We start from the raw sequence: 25,554 nt of genomic DNA, 5'->3' as shown, positions 1-25,554 counted from the left end.
TCATATTGATTTCAGGTGTGTTTTCAGTTTGTTACCCTGCAGTGTGTTGTTCTTCTTCTCGTCTTCTTGTCTCTGGTTGTTCCACGGATGTTTCTGCTTCCATCGCTCGTCCTCGCTGTCAGACGAGTGAAACGAAGCATCAGAGCTGCTGTCTGAGCTGTCAGAGTCTGAAAACACAGAACTCAGGATCAGATGTGGATCACACAGCAGGTCTTCACTCTGATCACAGCTCATTTAAGACGATTCTGTTGGGGGATGAACTCACATCTCGATTCATCTTAGATTTGAGTTTTTCTGCATTTTCTAGTGAAAAATTAGCCCTAAAAACTCAGATTCAGACCTCTTTGTTAGCTCTCTGATGGCCCCTGCTGTCTAGTTTGAACATTACAGGATGATTTAACATCACACTTGAAAGATTTCTCTGGATGTAAAAAATATTAAAACATGTGAAATGTCAAAACAGATGTCTAAAACAACACCAAAGTTTGATGTCATTTTAATTTTTAAACATGTCGCTGAGATGCAACACCATTTCTTTGGTACTGAATCCAAAAAATATTTTAAAAACCTGATTGTAGTAAAACTCAGGTGGTTCATCTCATCCATTATAATCACAGAATAAACTCTGAAATGAATATTAAAGGGGATAACTCACTGACTTTTCCAACTAGCTGACTGGATTTGTGTTTGCATGTTTTCAATATTTTGCTTGTTTAGTTTCTAATTCTTAGTAATTTTACTACAAATCTACTGAATCTGAATCAGCTTTTATTGGACAAGTATGTCAACACATACCAGGAATTTGACTTTGAAAGAGAGACAGGAGCAACAAAGCTGAACAACATAAGCACACATCACATCCACACACTCGTGTTAAGTGTACTGATATGAATTTATGAAAAATCCATGTGCAAACATCTGAAATGTTTAACAAACCTTTTCTTTTGAACTGCTTCCGGGTTAAGATGGAGGAGTTGTTGTTACCATGGAAACACTTCCTGATGGAGCCGGAGGAGGCGGGGCATTTCAGTCCCATGTCATTCCTAAAAATAAAGAGTAAATTTACATTCAGTAAACACGACAGATGAAAATATGTCAGTGAACGTAACATGAAAGTTAACGTGTCAGCAAACGTGTCAGTAATTTCACTGTACGCATGCGATGACAATTTACTGTGTCAGTAAACATGTCATTAACGTGTCAGTAAACGTGATAGTCATTTCACGACAATACACGCGACGACAATAAAGGCTATACTACTAAACATGTCGGTAAATAAGACAGTAAACACGTCAGTAAACACAACATGAGAGTTAACGCGAGTGAACCTGTCAGTAAACGCCACAGTAAACGTTTCAGAAAATATAATATAAAATATATATAAATATAAAACATTCAATTAAATGTGTCAGTAAATATGTGAGTGAAATGTGTCAGTATCAGGTGTCTCTCAGGTGTGACTGTGTCCAGGTGAGGATCAGCTCACTTGTTTAAAGATGCCGTCGACTCTCCGATGGCGGTTCGATAAAAACCTTCATCCCCAGAGAGCGACGGCTTCCCATTCAAAGAGCGCTGGAGAGAGCAAACAATTATAAATATTATTCTGTCAGCTGATCAGATGACATCATGAACCCTGAGTCACGCAGCCAAATGTCAAATATCTTATAGAGGTGACTGTACGCACGGTCAGGACAGGGGTGTGGTTGTTCCTGAGCTCTCTGCTGGTCTTCTTCCTGATGAAAACCTCCTTCACGTTCATCCTCAGCTCTCTGTTAAAGACACAGTAGAAGAAGAAGAAGCAGACGCCCTGCAAGACACAGAGGACGATTCAGAGGTTTGAGCTCAGACTCATCAGATTAATTGTCAGAAACAGACTCTTTGATGTGTGCAGTCAAAAGTTATGACACGAAAACATAAAAGTGCATTTTTAAAGAGGTTGGAGGAGTTTTACCTGCAGGCAGCTGAAAATGGAGAACAGGAAGTGGAAGGAAATGACATCACTGTTGACCGCCATCAGACCCGACAGCCAGGAGGCGCTGAGGAGCATCAGCAACACGATGGCCGACCTCAGGGAGGAGCTGAAGGAGGAGAGGAAACAAGGAGAGGAAAGATAAAGAAGGAGAGGAGGCGTCAAATCTCCGTGGCCTGCTGGACAACAATCAGACTGAAATGTTAAACATCAAACTGACCTGAGAGCATCGGCATCGGAGCTCGTCTGTCTCTGTCTTATCGACTGTTTCACTGCCAGGACAAACATCACCAAGGTAACCTGAAGGAGGCAGAAAGGCGACCAATCAAAAGCCAGATCCTTAAAACAGCAATAAAACTCTTTAGAGTATCAAAGTCTGACACTGTGGGAGTTTAGAGATACAAACGGTCCCAGCATGCACTTTGAGGGACGGGCGGATAGACAGACAGACCGTGAGGACAGCAGCAAACGGTCCAGCGACACTCCACATTACTGAGTCCTGAACAGACAGCCAGCAGAACTCCGGGCTCCCAAATCCACCAGGATCCAGACCCACAGACAGACCTGCAGGAGGACAGCCATGAATTGTATCAGACTGCAATGTTGAATCTGCTCCATTACAGTAAGAAGCTCTGTTTTCAGGATATTTCTAGAGTTTTTCCAGCTTGTACAGGATTCAAAAGTTGCAATAAGGAATTCCAGGTTTTCCCGGATCTCACCTGTGATGACAGCAGGGAGGCCCCAGCCAATAGTGTAGTAGAAGGTCATGTGACGATAATTGATGTTGCGAATCTCGGTCATCATGCGGTAGACATGCAGCTCCTCCACCAACATCCAGCAGAACGAGCACATGCAGCAGTAGTGCAGCAAGATGGCCGCCAGCTTGCACAGAGTCTGGTTCTGCGTTCGATCGATGGAGAGCAGGAAGACGAGCTGCGACAGGAAGACGGAGGTCACCTGGTTCAGGTGGATGCTGTGCAGGTTGGAGCCCAGGTTTGTGAGGACGAGGAGGAGCACGAAGGAGACGAGGAGGAAGAGCAGTGAGGTGGAGAGGGAGGCGAAGGTGAGGAGCTTCAGAGGAAGAACGTCCTCACGCTGTCGACAAAAACACACAGTTTAACTTTTTTCAGGTTTGAGGGTGGAAACAGCTTCCTGTCTCAGGTGGGCGTGGTCGTACCTCTCTCCTGGAGACGTCCATCACCACGGCAACGCTGGACGCCTGAACACAGCGACAGGTGACATGAGTTTGATTCCTGCTGATGAGGTCACAACCTGTGAAAGACCAGCCGCCCGACCCGTTCACCCTGAAACACCAGAGGAACTGTTAGCCTAGCTTAGCACAAAAACTGGAAGCAGGGGAACAATGTTAGCATATCTTAGCATAAAGACGAAGAAGGGGAACAATGTTAGCATATCTTAGCATAAAGACTAAGAAGGGGAACAATGTTAGCATAGCTTAGCATAAAGACTGGAAGCAGAGGAACAATGTTAGCATATCTTAGCATAAAGACTGGAAGCAGGGGAACAATGTTAGCATAGCTTAGCATAAAGACTGGAAGCAGGGGAACAATGTTAGCATATCTTAGCATAAAGACTGGAAGCAGAGGAACAATGTTAGCGTAGCTTAGCACAAAGACTGGGGGTGGGATCATTCATAAGCCTGGGCTTAGCATATAGCAGCTCACCCTGCTGAATGACTCCACACGACACATCGTGGCCTCGCTCGCCCCTCTGACTCCAGTAGGCGGAGCTGCAGGAAGACGGGGCGGTCTAGGGGGCGGGGCCAGGACACACCTTCACTGTACATCACCGTGGTCACAATAGGTGTGTTGATGATGGGCCGACTCAGTGCTCTGAAGACACAAAGACACACACACAGGATCAGACAACCAAAATAAATAAACAACAATAAATAAAAACACGTCAGTTGTTTATTATGGTTGTCGTCATCATCGTTATCGTTATTGTCGTTGTCATTGTTGTTGCCGTGGCGATGGTGTCATACCTCGGCCTCTGGTGGTCGTAGCTCTGTGGCAGCAGTTCTCCCAGAGTTCGGTAGACGATCATCACGGCAACCAGCGGCGAGCTCGGGGCCTCAGTGTGACGTTTCCTCTTGACAGAGGACTCGGACGGAGGCAACACAGTCTGACTGACATCAGTGACGTCAGAGAGGACGTCGCCCTGCTGCTCTGTGGGCGTCTCCGTGGAAACTACAGATCAGAGGGGAAGATTTCTGTTCGACTGGGTCATACGGACTGTATACAAAGATGGACGACATGACAGCTCCTAAAAAGTGAAGCCAAAACATCCCCAGGTATTCATTTTTATATAGTAAGAAGAAGCGCTGATCATCCATCTTTATATTCAGTCAATTAACATGAAATTAAATATGTTATTCTCCCGCTGACTCTGTTTCTGATACCTGGAGTTCTAAAGGTATCGTGTGAAATGAATTGTGGGAAATCGACAGCAGCCTGGAGGTCAGCAGGAAGTTCAGTCTGGACGTCAGAGAGGCGGGGCTTCATCCTGCTGCCGTCTAGGAAGTCCACCGAGAAAACTGTAGACAGACGTAGAGGACAGTTTACGGGACAGTCGAGTTACATAAGAAGAGTTTTATGCACAAATGACTCTAAAGATTAATATCTGTTGATGATTTTATCTTTATGTAATAACTAATATTCTGATTTTCTTTTTTTTGAGTGTAGATGTTATTTTGTTTTGTATGGATGTAATTATTTCTATGCAGATGATGGTATTTTGTGTGTAAGGGTTATTATTTTAATGTATATATAATTTTTGCAGTTGTTATTTAAATGTAGATTATTTTTCTAATTTAGATCTTGTTAATTGAATGTAATTAATTCATGTTTGTGGATTGTTGTGTTTTGTCTACACACTCACTGATGTTTGGAGTGAGGATGATGAAGGGCTTCAGGTAGGTCTTCCTCGTGTTGTGAGCCAGGTTTTGGGCGTAAAGCTCGAATCCCCTCAGCAGACCTGAAGCTCCGCCCTCTGACCTTTGAACCTGATGCTGCACCTCGCCACTCTGCTCCAACAGGACGCTTCCGGTCTGAACGATGTTCTACACACCAGTTATTGAACAATAATCAGAATCATCAGAATATGGGGAAGGTTCAATACAAACTGTTTCTAAAGGAATATCATCAGACCTGACAATCTCATTGATTGATTGAATAGTTTGATTGATTGATTTGCTGACTGTAAAGGCTGAAGCTAAAATGAAATGTAAGACGTGGAAGTGTAACCTGGTGGAAGTGGCGGTCCTGTGTGGCGGACATGTTGAAGCCGTGCTGCTGGCTCTCGTGCTGCAGCAGCTGACTCAGCAAACTGAACGCCGTTTTCAGGTCGCCGTCGTGAAGAGATGCCGTCTGATTGGTCGCCTCTCGCAGCATCACAGCGATCCTCCGCACCCTCTCGCTGTCCAACCGTGAGCCGTTTCTCTTGAGTTCCTCCTCCTGAGGGGTCAAAGGTCAGAGAGGTGAGGTCAGAGTTGTGTCTGTTGGACGCTGTCAGTGCGAATTCATGAATGAGTCTGAACAAAGAGTCTGTTGTGTAAAACTAAATACGGACTTCATGAAAAGTAATAGTAGAGAGTAAGTACTACCTAAAGATGAAGATATAAAGGATTGTAACAATGCAAGGAGTAAATACTACACAGAGTGAGTTATAAAGGACGGTAAAGTGAGGACTGTAATGTAAATAGTAAATACTACTTCAAGAGTAAATTGTAAAGGACTGCAAAGTAATATAAAGACTAAATACTACTTAAAGGTGAGCTGGTGAGTGCGGCTGCCGTCGTACCTGCTCCAGGCCACTTTCTTTTTATTTTAGTTTTATTCAACTTTTTCTTACCTTGCACAGTTTTAGACTTTGATTTATTATTGATTTATCTTTATCTTATGTATAAATATATATATATATATATATATATATATATATATATGTATATATATATATATATATATATATATGTTTATACTCTTATTCTTTCACTTTGTGTGTTTTTTATATTAATTTCTATTTTACTTGTTTCAGTCTGGAACAGGCACTGAGAACATTTTACTGCACATTATACTGTGTATAACTGTGTATGTGACAAATAAAGAATCTTGAATTGCATCTTATATTGGACTGTAAAGTAATGTAAGGAGTAAATACTACTTAGAGTGTAATTTTAGAAGGAATGTAAAGGTAAATACTCCATAAAGAATAAGTTAATAAGGAATGTTAAGTAATGTGAAATACTACATGAAGAGAAAGTTATAAAGGATTGTAAAGTAATATAAAGTAGTAAAAAAGTAGTATAAAGTAATGTAAAGGTTTAAATACTACATGACGAGTAGGTTATGATATTTTATTTGTCTCAATGAGGTAAAGTAAAGTAAAAGGAAGTGCAGTACAGTGTAGTAGTACCTGGTAGTGGAGGTGTCTGAAGCTCAGCGAAGTGCAGTTGAAGAGGAGGGGGCAGAGCCAGCCGCGGTGCTCGTCACAGTGACGTACAGCCGTACCTGTGGAGTGGGCGGAGTCAAACAGACGACATAAAGCTTCTGATTGGTCGGTTTGAATGTAAACGCCCTATATACTGATAAACAGAGTAAGCTCTGACCTGTGGAGCCTCGGGGACATTTTACAGCTGCAGGTTGATTAAAGCGAGTCCTCGGCCACCAGAGTCCTGATTCAAACACCCTCGGACAGGAGTCATACACAACTATAAGACACACGGGGGGAGGGAGGGAGGGGAGGAAGAGGAGGCAAAAAAGGGGGAGTCAGGCAAAACAGTCAAGGAGACAGAAAAGGAAGGAGGAAAGGAATGTGAGAAAGTAGAAGGAAAGGAGGCATCGGAAGAAGGAAGGAGACAAAGACAAAGAACCGTCTTTATTCCTGATCAGATAAGATTCTAATCAGATCAGATCATGTTCATTGATCCCTAAAGTGTTGTGTATTGTTGTTGAAGCCCACGCTCGTACCCATGCAGCCTCTGGATGTGACCTCAGCGTACGGGTTGTCGCAGGCGTTGCACTGACGTCCGACCACTCCTTTAATACAGAGACACTGACCGGTCTGAGAGTCACAGGTCCGAGTCTCAGAGCCCAGATGGAAACAGTCACAGGGGAGGCACGAGTCTCCGCCGTCAGGACGGAAATAATTCTCCTAAAAACACAAGTTCACGCTGAAAATAAGTTCACACTGAAAAGACAAAATCAGACTGAAATCACAAAGTGTGTGTGTGTGTGTGTTTTATTACCTTACAGCTGCACTCTCCTGTAGTCTTGTTACAGTCTCTGTTGAATCCCTTAGAAACATCACAGTTACAGGGCCCACAGACCGGACTTCCCCACCAGCCCCGAGCACATGGCACGTCTGATCTGAAACAAAACGATCAATTCAAGGGATCAATACCGATACCGATGACACATCCAGGCATCCTACTGTCGCAGGAGGTCGCCAAGTATGTGATCAGAGTTTTTAGTGGCAAGCGATTGTCTCATAAGTGCTTGGTAACCATCTAACCTACCTGAATTGACAGTAGTCTCCATGGTAACCATCTAACCTACCTGAATTGACAGTAGTCTCCATGGTAACCATCTAACCTACCTGAATTGACAGTAGTCTCCATGGTAACCATTTCTACAGTGACAGCGGTATCCGTTAGGGGAGCTCGGCTGGTGGATGCAGGTGGAGTTGTTCCGACAGGGGTTTAACAGACAAACATCCACACAGTCCCTCCCAAAGAATCCTAGGAAATAAAGGACCATGACACAGCTCATTTACCTAATCAATCAATCAATCGTTATGTTATGTTATGATGTTATGTTAAGTTAATAATCCAGCTGGTAATAACCACCTGGCTGGCAAGTGCAGGTGTGATCTTCCCAGAGGTCTTTGCAGCAGCTGTGCGGCGGGCAGGTGACGTTGCTGCAGGAGTCGGCCATGTCACAGCCATCCTCCACCCCGACCCTCTGACCCCCCTGAAGGTCAACGTAAGCCAGCTTCATGGATGTCTCGCCCATTCTCACGCCCTGAAGAGGTATTGATCACTGAGCGGGTCTGATCGCCAATAACTCTACCACCACATCATTTTGATTGAATTATGACTGCGTATAATCTTTTGTTTCCCGTACAAAGTATTTACTCTGGTGAAACGTGTGGTAGGTGAGAGTCTCACCTGGATGCAGCCTCTCCATCCATTTCCCACCGACCCATTCTTCTTCATCAGTCCTCCAACAAACAGGCTCTTCAGTCTGAGACCCGGCAGCTCATTACCGATCTCCACCGACCGCTGCACGACAGGAAGCACTTTAAAAAAAAATACTACCAAAACATACTGTGAAGATGTGATCTGGAGGTGGTTTTCAAACCAGTAGATGTTTGATTTAACAGCAGACAAAACAACTTCTTAAAAGTTAAATTACTTTGTGGTCTAACACTGATTTTGACTTGATGGAGTGCCACAGGAAACCTGACTGGAGCCACTTTTCATTTCAGTATTTTAGTATCACCGTCTGATAATCAACCATTCAAAACGGTTTTACAACATCTAAGAAATGACTTTATAACAGTTGATCAATCATTTAATAATGTTTTGTAGGTCAGTTATAAGTCATTAATAAGAACAACCTTTGGTCGCCAGGTTGTGGAAGGTATTTACTCTTCTCCAGTGGGCATTTGCTTTGTCTTTTCAGCTCCTTACGTCATAAGAAAGGATCTACTACCGACTCCTGTTCTTCTTGAACTGGAGATGTTAAGTGTACCTAATAAACTGGTGTCTCAGTGGAACTTGTGTGACAAATGAAGCATGAATAGTCTTTCTTTAGAGAATCAGCAACAGATGAATCATAACGTGACGTCTGTAATTGATTCTTTGCGATCAAAAATGCTCAGTCTTTGCACCTGAAACAAGCCGTAGTCCAGAGACACCTCAGCCATGTATTTGATGTCCTTTCCATCCTTGCTGCTCTTCAGCTCCATCAGGACATGATGCCACTCTCCGTCATCAACTCGAGTCTGGTGGAAGTCCAGCAGAGCAACGCGCTTCACACCCACAAACACCTGAAAACTCAGGTGACTGCTGCTCAGCTGGACAAGGACAAGTAGACTGTTAATTACTTATCAAAGAGCAGAGGAAAAACATGTTAAAATTAGAGACAAAAATCACAAGTTTAGAAGATCTGAGTGATCTGAATGTCACAGAGACACCGAACTTTTGGCTGAACATGAAGTTGACTTTATCGTCCCCTCACCAGCAGATGAATCCGGGATGATTCTCCTGCGTCGGCCTTCAGCAGAGATCCACCTCTGTGTCTCGTCCTGAACATCAGGCCCAGATACCACGGCACGCTGATGGTCACCTCTGGCTCCGCCCACCACACCAATGCCTTGCCGTTGAACTTGAGAGGGGGCATGACTGTGGACACGTTAAATTAAACTTCAGAGGGGGCGCAACGAGTGCTGACATGTTAAATTTAAAGTTCAGAAGGGAAATTATGCAAGTTTTTTAGCTCATACTTGATTTGGAGGTCCTACTAGATCAGGTTTATATGGTTTCATGTTCAAAAAACACATTATTTGTCTCCTACAAACGTTGCTGCTGCAGCTGTCTGAATGCTCCGTTTTGGCAGAACAGAACAGTGCACATGATTTGCTTTTTGCCCTCGACATCTTTGTGTTACCCCGGAGCTGGTGTTCGTGAGGAAAAAACAATGGCAGACAGCGAGTTAGATTCAGGAAGTCTTTAGTGGGCTAAGACAGTCACTCTGCTGAGGGGCTGGAGGAGGTCACATGATCAGCAGATCCCTTAATGACATCACAAAGGGAGGTAAATCTAAACGGCATGTTTTCACACACATTTACTGAAAGTTGGAGCTGGAGAAACAGAGCGAGGACGGGCTTTTCTCATTGTTTGACAGTCTGTAGGCACACCACGGACAAATATTTATGTTATATTAAGAAGAAGAAGATATTAAGAAGTGCATCTTGCACAATATGGGACCTTTAAACTTCAGAGGGGACAACATGACTGTGGACATGTTACGGCCGAATCAATGAACATGTGCAGCCAGACAGCAGCTCAGTAACGAGGCTGGACACGATCACACCTCACACTCGTGCTCACCTTGTTCACAGTTTTTTCCTCCGTAGCCGAGCGGACACTGGCAGCTGTACGAACTCCACCTGTTCACACACACTCCTCCGTTCAGACAGTTCGCCCTGCCGCAGAAATCCTGCTTCACTCCACAGCCTGAAACAGTCGGTAAAACAGGAGGAACAATCAGTCGGCTGGATGCAAGATGATGAAATAAACTGATTAAAATATCAGGTGACGGTGAAGCTGTAAGCACAACCTGCGTCGGTGCCATTGTTGGCGATGAAGCGGGCCATGTCCACCTGCTTTCCATCGATGTTCAGGTCTCTGATGCAGCCCTCAAAGTCTCGACTCCTGACGGGGAAATCCTCCGGCAGGTCGGGAACGCCGCCGAGCAGCAGAGGTCCGGTCAGATCCAGTGACCTGGAGGAAGAAAGACGCCAACGGACGCAGTAAATACTGAGATACACCACATACAATGAGCTTCAATACACAGAGGGTAGCACTACTCACAATTAAATCAATCACCACGTTAATATAAACCAGAATAGTTAAATTAAAACTACAAACCCACAATAAACAAACACATTATTGGGTATTATTGAAGAAATTAAAGCATAAAGGAGAGAAAGTTAGGATTAATTGAATGTTCCAGCTGTACAATGTTGTATTATAATGTTCATGTAATGCACATATATGTAATATTAGTGTTAACTTAGAATAACACAGATGTAATCTATGGTGCTAATGTAACATATAATGTGTCTGTAATGTACAAATATTCATATGTAATGTATGATTTGACCTTTGACCCTTGACAAACTGAAACACAAAGAAGCTGACAAACAGTTTACACGATAATACACACACACATACACACACACAGTAACACACACATACAGGAACACATACAGGAACACATTCAGTAACACACAGACAGACAGGCAGACAGACAGGCAAGCAGGCAGACAGACAGCCTGTCTCCCTCTCTCTGCGTCTCACTTCTTGACTCCGCTCTGAGCCCTCTGAGCTGCACATGAATAGTTTCTGATCCGGCCGCCAAAACGAATCGCCACCTCCAGGTCACAGTCGTCCACGGCAACCGCCGCCACCTTCTCCCCAGACGGGCCGACGGGGAGACCGAGAGGCCCGACGTTCGGCTGCAGAGAGAGAGAGAGAGAGAGAGGAGGTCAGGGAGCAAAGCATCATGGGTGGTAAGGATGAGGAAGAGGAACACACATTTTTATCCGTCTGAACAATCATTTTTACCTCCGTTTTCAATTTCAGTTTAGTTTTTATTAGACTTTAAAACAGGTTTATTTCACATTTCATGAAAAATAATAATAATAATAATAATAAATGTTTTCACATCTAGGTCTATGACAAACATGTTTTTATCAAAAATGTTGATCAGAAGACCTTTGAGACCGACATCCAAACTGTTTCTGTGCGTAGACGACTTCCTGTTAGGAGACAGCAGCTCAGTCGACTTTAGTTCAGAGTTTAAATGTGATGTGAGCTGTTTCTTCTTATCATTTCAGAGCATCAGCAGAGATCTTTACATCAGAGCAGAGACTTGATTTCAAAGTTATTAAACACTTTCTTCACTTTTTTCAAGTTTAAGTTGTTTTCTTGTTTGTTTTTTGTTCCATGAAACATCATAACACCATCATTTGTTCACTATCTGGGCGTCCCCGGTGTTTTTCCCGTTGGCGTATGATCTGCCAGGTCACCAGGTGTTTCCCACAATGCCCTGGGGGTCAGTGATGAGACCTTCACCGCGTCCCACGGCAGCAGCTGTGTGACGCTGATGATTTTTTTTCCTTCTTCCTGTCAGCGAAGGACAAAAGTCTCCCCACAGACGCTCAAACTAAAAGTCAATGAAGTGATGATGGTTGAAAAAAAGATGGAATTTACATTCTGGTATTTCCTGGAAATTCCACACAAAATCAGTCCCAGTTTTTCCAGGGAAAATACCTGCAGGGACTTTTTCATGCATTCAAAAACTGAAGATCATATTAAAGGGAGGGTCCGCAACTTATAATAGAAGCACTTTTTGTTATATTGCACAGGTAGGCAGGCAGGAAGGCCGTCACATGACTGCTGATGGCCTTCCTACGTACCTGTGCACGTGCTGTAAGTGCACCCATTGCGTGTCTTCCACAAGGCTAAAGGTAGCGAGCTAGTCGCACAAGAATGGCAGAGAAAGTGCAGCCAAAAATTTAATTACGGCTTATTGACAGATGCGAGCTGAAGCTATGAGCTAAAGCTAATGTGTTCTGTTTTTCTGGTGTTTCTTGTTTTAGTATTTTGGCATTTATTAATTCACACATTCAGCACATTTCATCTAGCTACTCTTGCTAGCTTCTCCAAGGTTGCAGACTCTGCCTTTAACCAAAACACACCATCACCTCCAAAACCACAGAACTGTGACTAAAACCTAAAACTCTAAAACTGGTGCTTTAAAAGGTCCAACGTTGTGCAAAATGTCTTCTCAACATATACATGTCTTGAGAATCCTAAACATATTGGGACAGACCATCCTCTCAGTTAGATATTCAGCTAGAGAAGATATATTTCCAAAGAAGTGCTCAGTTTAAGATTAAAGGAAATCCTGCAGCCCTCATGTATTTAGGAGTGTACCCCAGATTACCGAACCAAACCTGAACCAAAACTCTCTGACAGCTAATTCATCGGGATCAGTGAGTTCCAGAGGAGAGAGTGATTTATTCCCAAAGAAGTGCAGAGTTTAAAATCACAGGAGCTGCCATGTATTCAGGAATGTACCTCAGTCTGGGTTGTGGTGGAGCAGCAGCTTCCTGACAGTCGGGCGTTCCTCCTCTTGGGACCTTTGTAGGATTTTTAATAAAAATATTGCAGAATAAACACTGACCTTGTTGTAGTAGTGCAGGTGAACTGTGTGCCACTCCCCGTCACTGACTCCGCCCTCCACAAACGTCTCTACGGAGGCCGTGTTTTCACCTGCGGAGACAGCGTCATAAGACCGTAAAGGCCTCTGTGACTTGCGTAAAACGAACCGATGACGACGAGCACGAAGAGAAGAAGAAGAAGAAGAAGAGCGTCTACCTGCAGAGAAGGTGAGCTGGATCTGCTCGTCGATGATCTCCAGAGCGATGAAGTCGTGTCTCTGATTGAATCGTCCGTTGTACAGCAGCAGAGCGTTCCTGTCTCTGGTCGCAAACCTGACGCAACACACCACATGTGACATATAAGACAAGATAACATATGGTACAACACAACCCCCACCCTCCTCAGCCCCCCAGTAAGTATTGATAAGGATGATCAGGACCAGGATCAGGTGTCCAGTTAAGATCTGAACCACTGATTCAAATCCAATCAGCTCAGTGAACTTTCATGACAGGAAGCGATTTTTAAAAGCAGGAAAATGTTCTGCAGAGTTCAGGAAAAGGAGGAAGGTGGAAAGAGAGAGAGATAAAAGGACGGAGGGAGAGTCAGGGGTCGGGGGTCGGGGGTCGGACAGCAGACTGCACAGCGACCGGAAATCAGGACGGAGCCGCATCACTTCCTGTCGCCTGTATCCAACACGTCCAGCACACAACCTCAGATCAGGTTTTACCAAACTGAAGCCGCACAGAGAGGATGTTCTCTTACATTTACAATAAGAACTACTTATAACTACAGCTGCAACGATTCGCTGATGTCATCGATATATGTCACATGTTTTAGCCAATCAGAGAGCCAGAATGTCTGCCACATCAGATCTGGTCATTTGACAACCTGAGGGACATGTTGTCTCACCTGAGGGACAGGTGGAAGTGGACTGTCTCACCTTAAGGGCAGACTGGTGTGGGCTAAATAGAATCTTGTCTCACCTTAAGGAACTGTCTCACCTGAAGGATGCGTTGTTTCACCTGAGGGACAGGTAGAAGTGGACTGTCTCAAATTAGGGGCATCTTGTCTCACCTTAAGGACAGAGCATCTCACCTGAAGGACAGGTGGAAGTGGACTGTCTCACCTGAGGGATATATCTCACCTTAAGGACAGGGAGTCTCACCTGAGGGACTGATGCAAGGGATGCGTTTTCTCCCCCTGAGGTACAGATTGTCTCACCTGAAGGACAGATTGTCTCACCTGAGGTACAGATTGTCTCACCTGAGGGACAGATTGTCTCACCTGAGGGACAGGTGGAAGTGGAATCTCTGTCTCAGGCCCCTGTAGGTGACGAAGGACCATCTCGGGAAGCTGCGGCTCGTCTCTTCGCAGTACGCCGTCTGAAAGTCTCCGCCGGGACACTGACACATGAACCCGCCCACCTGCAGGTCGACACACCTGCCTCCATTCTTACAAACACCTGAGACACACCGCCCAGACCCCGAGTCCACCTGGCACCGCTCACCTGGACGGAGACAGAAGACTAAACAGTAACACTTTTCTACAGAAGCCCAGAGAGACATTTTCCATCCTCGCGGCTGAATATATTTACCGACCGGTGTATTTGTGAGGACACTGGCAGGTGAATCCTCCCTCCGTACGGTGACACGTGCCTCCGTTCAGACACGGTGAGGAGTAGCACAGGTCGATCTCCGTCTCGCAGTTTTCTCCGGTGAACCCCAGCGGACAGCGACACCTCAGTCCCCCCACCGGCTGGATGGACCTGAACAGCAGCGTGTCGGACGCCGTGAACGCCGCCGTGCTGTGGAAGCTCAGCACCGACACGCACTTCATATAGTTCTCGCAGGGCTCGCGCAGGCACACGTTGTCGTCGAACGGCAGCACGTGCTGATTGGACAGCAGCGTCAGCAGCGTCCGGTTCAGGTAGATCTGCTCCTGCAGCGTCTCGGACGTGAAGAACCCGCCGTCCTGGTCCTCGGACGGCTGCAGAGCGGAGAGCGTCACGTTCAGGACGCTTCCCTCCACGTGGGAGTCGTTCTGGACGTTGAAGACGAAGACGTGGTCTCGGCGGGTGGAGAGGACGGCGGCCACGGCGTCCACGAACAGAGACAGCAGAGGGGACAGGAAGTGCTGCTGGGACATGTTGTCCAGCCGGACGGTGACGCTGTTGGCCAGCATGTCGTCGGTGACGACGGAGACACGCAGCAGGCAGACGGCCGTCACCTGGTGGACACCATCTGAGGACAGACAGGCAGGCAGACAGACAGACAGACAGACAGGCAGACAGACATGAGTATGAAGTCCTCCGGAGGACAAGTTGGGACAAGTTTAAAAAATAATTCATTCAGGTGAAAAAGAAGATTATGAAAAAAGCAAATATGCAGATCTGCCAACTCGTACTCCAGGAATTATTTTTATTTTTATTTTTATTATTACTTTTATTTTTATTATTATTATAATTTTTTTTATTATTATTATTATTATAGATACATATAACATTATTGTATGCATTTTTTTAGTAAATCTATTTAATTGCATCTCATTAACATAATTTATATTTTTATTTTATTATTCTTAATCTGCTTCACTATTTCCTTTTCTACTCGAGGCTTTATTCAACTATTTTTTATCATTATTATTATTATTATTATTATCATCATCATTATTTCATCTTATTGACGTAATTTTCATTTGTTTTATTGTTTTTAATCTATGTCTAGTTTTATAATCCAGTTTTTACTGTTATTGTCCCTGTTAAATCTATTTTATTACGGTTTTGTTTTAATTTTCTTTCGCATGCTTTGGTCTCAATTAGTTTTTTTATTTCAGTTGCAGTTTTACAATGCATTGATCTGTATGAAAGGTGCAACACAAATAAAGTTTGAGTGATTGATTAATTGATTGATTGAACCTGGTGGTTTTTGAGACCCTGCGGGCGTCTGGTCAGTAAAAACAACACGAGAGACAACAGACCCAACGAGTCTTTATGATTTTTGAGTCTTTGTTAATGTCTGACTGCCCCCCCCCCCCCCCACCCTCCCCAAAAAACACCCCCCACCCCACCCCACACACACACACACACACACACACACACACAAACACACACAAACACACACCCGTCTCTAATGACTGAACAATAGAAACAAGCTTTCCACTCTGTTACACTGTCAGTTCACATTATGTCACCACACACACACACACACACACACACACACACACAGACACACACACAGACAGACAACACACACACACACACACACACACACACACACACAGCTCAGCAGAAGCCTCTGATTGGTTGAAACCGTTTATCAATAATAAAACGTCGGCAGAGATCAGTTTTATGTTTTCCAGGTCAGCTGAGAGACGAGTGAACGAGTTCATCCAAAAGTGTTTCCTAAACTGTGAATATTGTTTGAAGAGAAGTTTTTTATTTTATTTTATTAAGTTATTTTATTCTATTTTTATTATTTTATTAGTTATAGTTTCTATCTGTCGGTGTGAGAGGACACATTAAATAGTGATCACCATCTTCTAAACATTAAAAAATCATCACATTTAATTCAAAATCTTTCAATTTATACACACACACACATATATATATAATGAATATACACAGATAAATTCACACACACTCTTTAAATATGATATTGATTATTGTCTGCTGAGTGATTATTACGTGAGTTCCTCCTTTATTTTTTTCTTTGTGTTTTGTTATATTATATTATATAATTTCTTATATTTTCATGCATTAGTTTAGTGTTTTTGTCTCTTTTAAAAACCTGATTTTTCCATTAAATCATCTTAAAATAACATCTCCTCCTCCTCCTCCTCAACGCTCAGATGTTTCCACAGTTTCTGGACCCTGATTGGCTCAGGGCTACCTGTGATGTCATCAGTCCTGCAGGTACAAGCAGGCGTTAAACTGAATTTTGAGGTGGAACAAAGAGATTTTCCTCTTTCGGCAGATGAATGTGGAAACAGGCTCTGCACAGACAAGCAGTTACTGTCCACCACAACATTTAATCTGTTTTCTTTGTCTGTTCCTATAGGGGCAGTGCTGAGGGCACAGTGCAGGTAGTGGAATCAATAAAATCATGTTTAAGGCGTCATTATTGCAAAGTGAAGCCCGTCAGGATGATTTACAACATCTACGTCACCATGTCGGGATTTCTTTTGCAATAATGACCCGCTCGCTGTGCGTTACATATTAACTTTAATCACCTTTTATTTTATCTTCATGTTTTAAGATTCTAGTTTCCTCTCAGGTGATTTTATTTTTTATTCTGTATGAGCCATGATGGAGGGAGCCTGAGAACTGAGATTTTCATTTCCGATGACGCAAACGATAATAAAGAACTTGAACTTGAACAATCGTTTTTACTGATTTGATTTTGATTCCTGATTTTTGGTAAAGCCCCTTTGATGAAATGAACTCTAAACAGATCCACATAATCTAACAATCTTAATAATTATTACTGATGGGTGTTTTAATTTCTGATCGACTTCTCTCGCAGGTTAAATCTGCTGCTGCACACATTTGTGTACATTTACATTCCCTAAATGTTTTGCTAGAGTTAAAACACACACACACACACACGAAGTCTGTAGGACACCCTCGTTGTTAAGAGCCTCAAATATCCACCATAAACACAACAAGTGTTTCATGCAAATCTATCATGGGCACGCATGATAATCACATCTAAATGCCTAACCCTAACCTTAAAACCAAGTCTTAACCCTCAAACAGACCTTTGAAAGTGTGAGGACGGCCAAAAAAATGTCCTCACTTCCCAAAAATGTCCTCACTTCCCAAAAATGTCCTCATTCTGCGATGTAAATGCATTGTTCTGGTCCTCATTATGTAGCAAGCACAACCACACACACACACACAGACAAAGCAACAGCTGCGGTTGGAGGATTAGAAACTGAATCTGTGTGTTTGGGTGAATCAGACTGCAGCAGCTGCAGGAATCGAACTCTCTGTGTGTGTTATTACAGAACAAAACACTGACCGGTGATCTGTTATTAAACATTCATCTGAAACCTGAGATCCACACGCGAGAGTTTACAGTGAACAGCTAGCAGCAGGTTCGGGTCCCTCCGTGGGCCATAAAACATTCAATATTCAGGTTTTAAACTCTGTAAAATTGTTTTTACACCCGCTAACAAGCCTTGAACTCTTAACTCAACTACGTCACACACTTTACTGGGAGTAACTGAAGTGTTGAAGTTGGTGTGTAAGCAGTGGAAACAATTCAAGTGTCTGTTGAGGATGAAAGCTACGAAGGTCTAAGAGGACAATTATAGGCACAAAAAAGCTGGAGGAGGAGGTAATATTCCCAGAATAAAATGTAAGATTAAAGTTAAAATTAAACTCCTTTCTGTTAATAAAGTGGTAAATTTATTAGAAAAAAAACAGCAATTTATGATTTAAAAATCCTGATATTGTCTGAGATTAAAGTGGGAGAAAAAATATGATAATTGTCTGATATCAAAGCAGCAAATTTACAAGAAAGAAATTTATTGATTTATGAGAAAAGAAACTTGGCTCTGTAGATTTTTTTTTATGTACAGTTAAATTCACAGTGAGGTTTAATGTCGATAAGATAAAACATCAGATGTTTTCTGAGTCGTTTTCATTTATTGGACCTAAAAATCTGATGTTTTTCTGTTCTGGACTCTGGAGGAGTTTTCGGCCTCTTTGTCCCTCTGAGCTCTGGAGCTTTCTGCTGCAGATTTCAACACTTCCTCCTCGTCTCCCACGGCAACCGTCACTCAGGCCGCCGCCAGACAAAAAACCTCCAAGCGTCTGAATGAGACCGGGACCAGACGGGAACCCGTCGGACCAGAACGCCACCAGGAAACCAGATCCAGATCAGCGTGAGTCCACAGCCTGAACTCGTGTTTTCATTGGTCAACGGTGGTCACATGACGGCACTACAGTACTATAATACAGTACTGTACTACAGCATAGTACTGTACTACAGTACTATAATACAGTACTGTACTACAGCATAGTACTGTACTATAGTACTGTAGTACAGTCCAGCATAAACTACTGCGCTGTACTGTAGTATAATGCAAAACAGTCCTATACTACAGTACTATACTCCACTATACTACAGGACTGTACTCCACTATACTACAGTACTATACTCCACTATACTACAGGACTGTACTCCACTATACTACAGTACTATACTCCACTATACTACAGGACTGTACTCCACTATACTACAGTACTGTACTCCACTATACTACAGTATTGTACTCCACTATACTACAGTACTGTACTCCACTGTACTACAGTACTGTACTCCACTATACTACAGTACAGTACTGTACTCCACTATACTACAATACTGTACTCCACTATAGTACAGTACTGTACTCCACTATACTACAGTACTGTACTCCACTATACTACAGTACTGTACTCCACTATAGTACTCCACTATACTACAATACTGTACTCCACTATAGTACAGTACTATACTCCACTATACTACAGTACTCTACTCTAATGCAGTACAGTCCTGACCACCCACTTCACCCACTACTGGACAGACAGCGGAGCAGCTTCTCAGACAGGTTGGTTCAGATACAGAAAATCTTTTCTGCCAACAACCACAACACTTTTTAACAAGTCAACTCTGGCTGGCAGAGAGCTCTCAGCACCCTCTGCTATTTAACAGAGATGTATTTCTGTTCTTTAAGGTGCACTATAGTTTTTATTTTACTGTATTTTATTTAACTCGCACTTTGATTTTAATCTTTTTATCAATTTATCTTCTTATTTATTATCTGCTTATTTGTTATGGTCTATCTATTATGGTACTCTACTGTACAACAGTATAGTACTGTATTATAGTATTCTAGTATAGTACAGCATCCTCTTCTGCACTATACTGTACTGTACTGTAGTAGAGTATAGTTTATTGCAAACAGTACTATAGTAGTATGGTATACATAGTAGAAAAGTGTAGTAGTATATAGTACTGCAGTGTACTGCATTACTATACTGTACTGTTGTCTTGGGCGCTGTGTTCTGTGTTGTGTTTAGTATGTTGTGTGTTATTTCTAGTGTCGTATGTCGTACGTACTGTGTTTTGTTGCATGTTGTGGTGTTGCATGTGTTGTATGTTGGGTTGTGTATTTTGTTGTGTGTTGTGTTGCATGTTGTGTCGCTGAGTCCTGACATACACACAGATTAGTGTGAGTTCACTCTAATCTGCATCAGGACAAAAGACGAGCGCACACCTCCCCCCGCCTCCTCCGGCCCTCCCCCAAATCCTCCTCGCTCCCCTTTTCTTTAACATGTCCCAAATATGGAGCGGCTCCTTGTTGCCACGGTGACACACACTGAGAGAATGCCAAAGACCCCCCCACCACCACCACCATCCTGACCCCCCCACACTGTCCTGTGAGTCCCTGTCAGACCGTCTGCTGAGACTCTTGATAAAACGGATCCAGACTCTGCTGCAGTAAAACTACACTCAAACTAAACAGTAACTTCAGCTTCACATAAACTACAAAAGTACTAAAAAAGTCTCCAAAAACACTCACATGAAGATTCTCAACGTCTAAACTAAAAGTTTTATCAGAGGAGACGTTTGAAGATGTTTTAAAGCTGCTTGAAAACTGTTGAAAACACCAGAAATGTGAGAAACTGTTGACCAATCGGAGGAATAAAACTCCAGACTTGGAATAAAATATTCTGCATCACATTTAGATTAATTGTCTGTGGTGAGTTCAGGTGTCTGTAATAACAGCGGGTCAGGAAAGTGTCTGTGGTGAGTTCAGGTGTCTGTAATAACAGAGGGTCAGTAAAGTGTCTGTGGTGAGTTCAGGTGTCTGTAATAACAGTGGGTTAGTAAAGTGTCTGTGGTGAGTTCAGGTGTCTGTAATAACAGAGGGTTAGTAAAGTGTCTGTGGTGAGTTCAGGTGTCTGTAATAACAGAGGGTTAGTAAAGTGTCTGTGGTGAGTTCAGGTGTCTGTAATAACAGCGGGTCAGTAAAGTGTCTGTGGTGAGTTCAGGTGTCTGTAATAACAGCGGGTCAGTAAAGTGTCTGTGGTGAGTTCAGGTGTCTGTAATAACAGAGGGTCAGTAAAGTGTCTGTGGTGAGTTCAGGTTTCTGTAATAACAGCGGGTCAGTAAAGAGTCTGTGGTGAGTTCAGGTGTCTGTAATAACAGCGGGTCAGTAAAGTGTCTGTGGTGAGTTCAGGTGTCTGTAATAACAGCGGGTCAGTAAAGTGTCTGTGGTGAGTTCAGGTGTCTGTAATAACAGCGGGTCAGTAAAGCGTCTGTGGTGAGTTCAGGTGTCTGTAATAACAGCGGGTTAGTAAAGTGTCTGTGGTGAGTTCAGGTGTCTGTAATAACAGCGGGTTAGTAAAGTGTCTGTGGTGAGTTCAGGTGTCTGTAATAACAGCGGGTCAGTAAAGTGTCTGTGGTGAGTTCAGGTGTCTGTAATAACAGCGGGTCAGTAAAGTGTCTGTGGTGAGTTCAGGTGTCTGTAATAAGAGCGGGTCAGTCAAGTGTCTGTGGTGAGTTCAGGTGTCTGTAATAACTGTAGGACAGTCAGGTGTCTGTGGTGAGTTCAATGTGAACATTTAAAGGCTAACAGGAAAAAAAAAATTTGAGTTTGCCATTTTGAAAATTTGAAGGACTGTAACTTTAAAGTTTTGAATGAGACTGTTGGTGTTAATACGGTGAAAAAAACCAAATAAATAAAATAAAATACACCAAAAACTTGAGCTGTGAATTAATTTGCCTTGCTCAAAGTGTTGAGTCAGGATTTAAACAGACGTGTGACGACTTTACTTTGTTCTGTTTAAATTCATGTTTTTCTAAGTTACATTAAAGTTTCAACTGACCAGGTTACTTTTCTGGTTTTGGTCTATTATAGTTTCCATGTAACTCTGAGTGGATCTATCTGATTTAAACAGATTTTAATCAGCAGATTTATCCATTATGCAGACAAAATAAAACCACACAGACATAGAGGAGTGTAAATATAATGCAGAAGTGTGTTTGGGAGGTTTCTTACCGCTCACCCGGATCTTCATGGAGGCCTCCAGAGGTCTGTTGTTGTCCAGGTCTCTGCTGAGCTGCAGCTCCCCGCTGGCCTGATTCAGGATCAGCAGGTTCAGCTCGTTTCCCTCCAAAAAACCGAACTTCAGTTTGTCCGTCACATCCGGGTCCCGGGCCGGCACGGATCCGATCACTCCTGCGGGGAAAGTGTCGGACCTGTTGGTGGCGTAGTTGTTGAAGATGATCTCGAAGTCCTGCAGGACGGGGACGTTGTCGTTGACGTCCAGCAGGTGGATGTGGACGGCGGCCCGGCTCACTAACGGAGCCGAGGTGGCCTGGACGATGACGGTGTACCTCGATTTGGACTCATAATCCAAATCAGCGAGAGTGATGAGGTCCCCGTTGAAGATATCCAACTGGAAGACTTCTGGGACGTTCCCCTCCACGATCTGAAACAGGATCTGAGCATTTGTTCCCTCGTCAGGGTCTGTAGCTGTGATTCGGGCGACGACCGAGCCCACGGGGCTGTTCTCCGTCACATAGACGTCCATCTCGTCTTTCTCAAACACCGGAGCGTTGTCGTTGATGTCCTGGACGGACACCTGGACGTCCACCGACGCTCTGAGAGGAGGGACACCTTTGTCCACAGCGACCGCTCGGAGCCGGTACACCGCCACGTTCTCTCGGTCCAGTTTCCTGGCCGTCCTAATGATCCCGGAGTACGGCTCGATGAAGAAGTCTCCATCTCCGTCGTCGCCGCTGTGGAAGGTGTAGCTGACTCTGCCGTTGGCACCGGTGTCTCGGTCGGAGGCGGAGATCTGCAGAACACTGGTGTAAACCGGAGCATCCTCTAACACCGAGCCCTGGTAGAGGTCTCTCTGGAACTGTGGCGGGTTGTCGTTGGCGTCCAACACGATGATCTCGACGTACGTGGTGTCTGACTTCTGAGGGATGCCGTGGTCGTGGGCGATGATGGCGAGGGTGTAGGAGGCCTGGTCCTCGTAGTCGATGTCAGTCTGCGTGGTGATGGCGCCCGTCGCCGGGTCGATTTTGAACTGTGGCACGTTGTCCTCCATGATGTAGCTGATGCGAGCGTTCTCTCCCGTGTCCTCATCCGTGGCGCTGATGACGACCACGGTGGAGCCAATGGGCCGGTCTTCGCTCAGCATCACCTGGTAGTTGGTGTTCTGGAAGACAGGCCGGTGGGTGTTAGCATCCGTGACGTTGACATAAACCTGCGCGGTGTCCTGGCGCGTGCCGTCCGACGCAGTCACCGTCAGGACGTACTGCCGCTCCTGCTTGTAGTCCAGCGGCAACGCCAAGGTGATCAAGCCGCCGGCGCTCTGGCTGGTGATGGAGAACCTGTTTCTGGTGTTTCCACTGGAGATCTGGTAGGTCACGACGCTGTTGGCGTCGCGGTCGATGGCGGACAGCACCAGCACACTGGTTCCCACAGCAACGTCCTCGTTGATCTTCACATTGTACAGCATCTGAGTGAAAGTGGGAACGTTGTCATTCACATCGAGGACGGTCACGCTGACGGAGGCAGACGATGACATGGCAGGAACGCCGTGATCCACAGCTTCCACCCCGAAGGTGTAGAACTCTGTGGTCTCCCTGTCCAGCTCGGCGCTGACCGTCACCCAGCCGGTGCTGTTGTTGATGGTGAAGGGGAAGCCTAGCGCTGCGTCCGTCAGTCGATACTCCAGGTGAGAGTTGACGCCAGAGTCGGCGTCGATGGCCTGTATGTGGATGACAGAGTGACCGACGACCACGCTTTCCAGAACGGTGGCCTGGAGCGGCGTGCTGACAAACATGGGGGCGTTGTCGTTCACATCCACCACCTGGACGACCACGAGCCCGGTGCTGTTAATGAGCGGCGGCCGGCCGGCGTCCTGAGCTTTGACCCGCAGGTTGTACTCCCTGACGGTCTCATAGTCCAAAGGGCTGAGGAGGTCGATGACCCCGGTCGGGGAGTGGATGTAGAACTGGCCCCTGACGTTGCCACTGATGATGCTGAAGTGCACTTTGCCGTTGTCGCCTTCGTCTTCGTCTGTGGCCTCCACCTGAGTCACTCTGGTGTTTGCCGCCATGCTCTCCAACACCTGGACGACGTAGCGTCTCTGGTTGAACTGTGGGTAGTTGTCGTTCTCATCCTCCACGCTGATGAACACTGTGGCCGTGGAGCTGCGAGGACCTGGATCTTTGCCCTGGTCGCTGGCCTCCACCATCAGCTGGTAGTGCGACACATGTTCCCTGTCAGGGCGCTCCGTGATCCGGACCAGCCCGGTCCTGGAGTCGATGTCAAAGGCGGCGACGGCGGCGGCGTCCTCCTCACTGACAATCCTGTAGATCATGTTGGCATTGGATGGGGCATCTCCATCTGTCGCCCTGATGGTCAGCACCTCAAATCCTGCCTCCACGTTCTCCCTGAGGCTGACCCTGTACTCCGTCTGCTCAAACACCGGCCCGTGGTCGTTGGTGTCGCTGACGGTGATGGTCAGGTAAGCGGTGGACGACCTCCTCGGCTCTCCGTTGTCCATGGCGACGACCCTGAATATGTGTGTGTCCTTGACCTCCCGGTCCAGTGGCTGCAGGGTGGAGACTCCGCCGGTGTGCTCATTTATCTGGAAGTAGTTGTTGGACCGGCTGTCGAACAGAGCCTCCATGTCGTACTCCACCTGTCCGGCGGCTCCGGGGTCTCCATCCAGAGCTTTCAGCGTGATGACCCGCGTCCCCGCCGGCTCATTCTCAGGTATGGACACCTGATAATTGGGCAGCTGGAACTGAGGAGCTGAGTTCGCAGCTGCGCGTCTGCTGCGCTCAGGAGACACCTGAGTGACGTCAGGAGGTGGAGAGGCGGGGCGGACCTTCAGGAGCACAGGGGTGGAGGTTGGGAGGCTGCTGGCGTCCCGCAGCGCACACACCGCGTCCAGCCCTGAAGCCAAACACTCAGGACCGTAACCACCAGAGAAACTTTTCCTCTGTGCTTTAACTGCGCAGGAGACCTGAGAAGGTTTTTTTCTGCGCAGAAAATGCGGCAGGTGGTCGCGAACTTTGCGCCGCAGCTCGTCGGTGGAGACGCACGGCGGCACCGGATCGGACCGGAGCCTCATGTGCACACTCACCGCTGGGTTAACGGACTGTGTCCCGGGTCGGATCACACAGTCCCGGCTGTGGAGGATCAGCCTGAGGTGGATCAGGATGGACTCATGTGGGTCAGTCAGTGATCGGAGCTGAACATAGACCGGAACAGAGTTCCTACTCCGGGACGCGCAGTCCGGTTCTGCGTAGAGAAAAACGATCCCGGTTCGTCTGTGGATGTGGATGAAGCGGCGCACAGATCCGGGAGTTAAACCCCTGTCAATGTGATAGATCCAGCCCGGTCCCAGCGATGCGTTGAGCAGCACGGACCTGGATCTGGTGGATCTGGATCCGGGGCTGGATCTGAATCCGGATCCGACCAGCGCGGGAAGAAACAAACAGTAGAAACAGTAAAAACAGCAGATCCGGACGGAGTTCAGAGAGAAATCCATGACTGAGACACTAAACTCTCCTCCTCCTCCGCTCCA

General features: G+C 45.3%; 1 protein-coding gene across 1 annotated transcript; it reads right to left on the bottom strand.

The window, feature by feature from the left end:
• Positions 1 to 25,518, bottom strand: LOC139201163 (cadherin EGF LAG seven-pass G-type receptor 1-like). Its single transcript, XM_070830417.1, has 31 exons — positions 21,999 to 25,518; positions 14,543 to 15,184; positions 14,229 to 14,451; positions 13,161 to 13,276; positions 12,967 to 13,055; positions 11,076 to 11,233; positions 10,333 to 10,496; positions 10,104 to 10,229; positions 9,232 to 9,395; positions 8,882 to 9,067; positions 8,157 to 8,270; positions 7,836 to 8,010; positions 7,586 to 7,727; positions 7,236 to 7,356; positions 6,958 to 7,141; positions 6,597 to 6,698; positions 6,404 to 6,498; positions 5,236 to 5,445; positions 4,871 to 5,051; positions 4,392 to 4,526; positions 3,975 to 4,158; positions 3,655 to 3,822; positions 3,147 to 3,273; positions 2,689 to 3,064; positions 2,421 to 2,533; positions 2,190 to 2,269; positions 1,952 to 2,078; positions 1,685 to 1,807; positions 1,487 to 1,572; positions 937 to 1,043; positions 1 to 167 (listed from the first exon to the last, which is right to left on the bottom strand). The coding sequence occupies exons 1-31, from the start codon at positions 25,516 to 25,518 to the stop codon at positions 1 to 3; spliced, it is 8,505 nt and encodes a 2,834-aa protein (XP_070686518.1).
• Between the last annotated feature and the right edge of the window lie 36 nt (positions 25,519 to 25,554).

This window comes from Pempheris klunzingeri, chromosome 5, assembly GCF_042242105.1.
Source record: "Pempheris klunzingeri isolate RE-2024b chromosome 5, fPemKlu1.hap1, whole genome shotgun sequence".
NCBI classification, from domain to species: domain Eukaryota; kingdom Metazoa; phylum Chordata; class Actinopteri; order Acropomatiformes; family Pempheridae; genus Pempheris; species Pempheris klunzingeri.
The sequence above is the reverse complement of the archived record's forward strand: the minus strand, read 5'-3'. Positions and strand labels throughout refer to the sequence as shown.

Coding starts and splice junctions, on each gene's coding strand:
- LOC139201163 (XM_070830417.1), bottom strand. CDS start 25,518: ATGGATTTCTCTCTGAACTCCGTCCGGATCTGCTGTTTTTACTGTTTC. Junction 11,234..12,966: donor ACCTGCACTACTACAACAAG/GTCAGTGTTTAT, acceptor CTCTCTCTGCAG/CCGAACGTCGGGCCTCTCGG. Junction 7,357..7,585: donor GGAGACTACTGTCAATTCAG/GTAGGTTAGATG, acceptor GTTTTGTTTCAG/ATCAGACGTGCCATGTGCTC.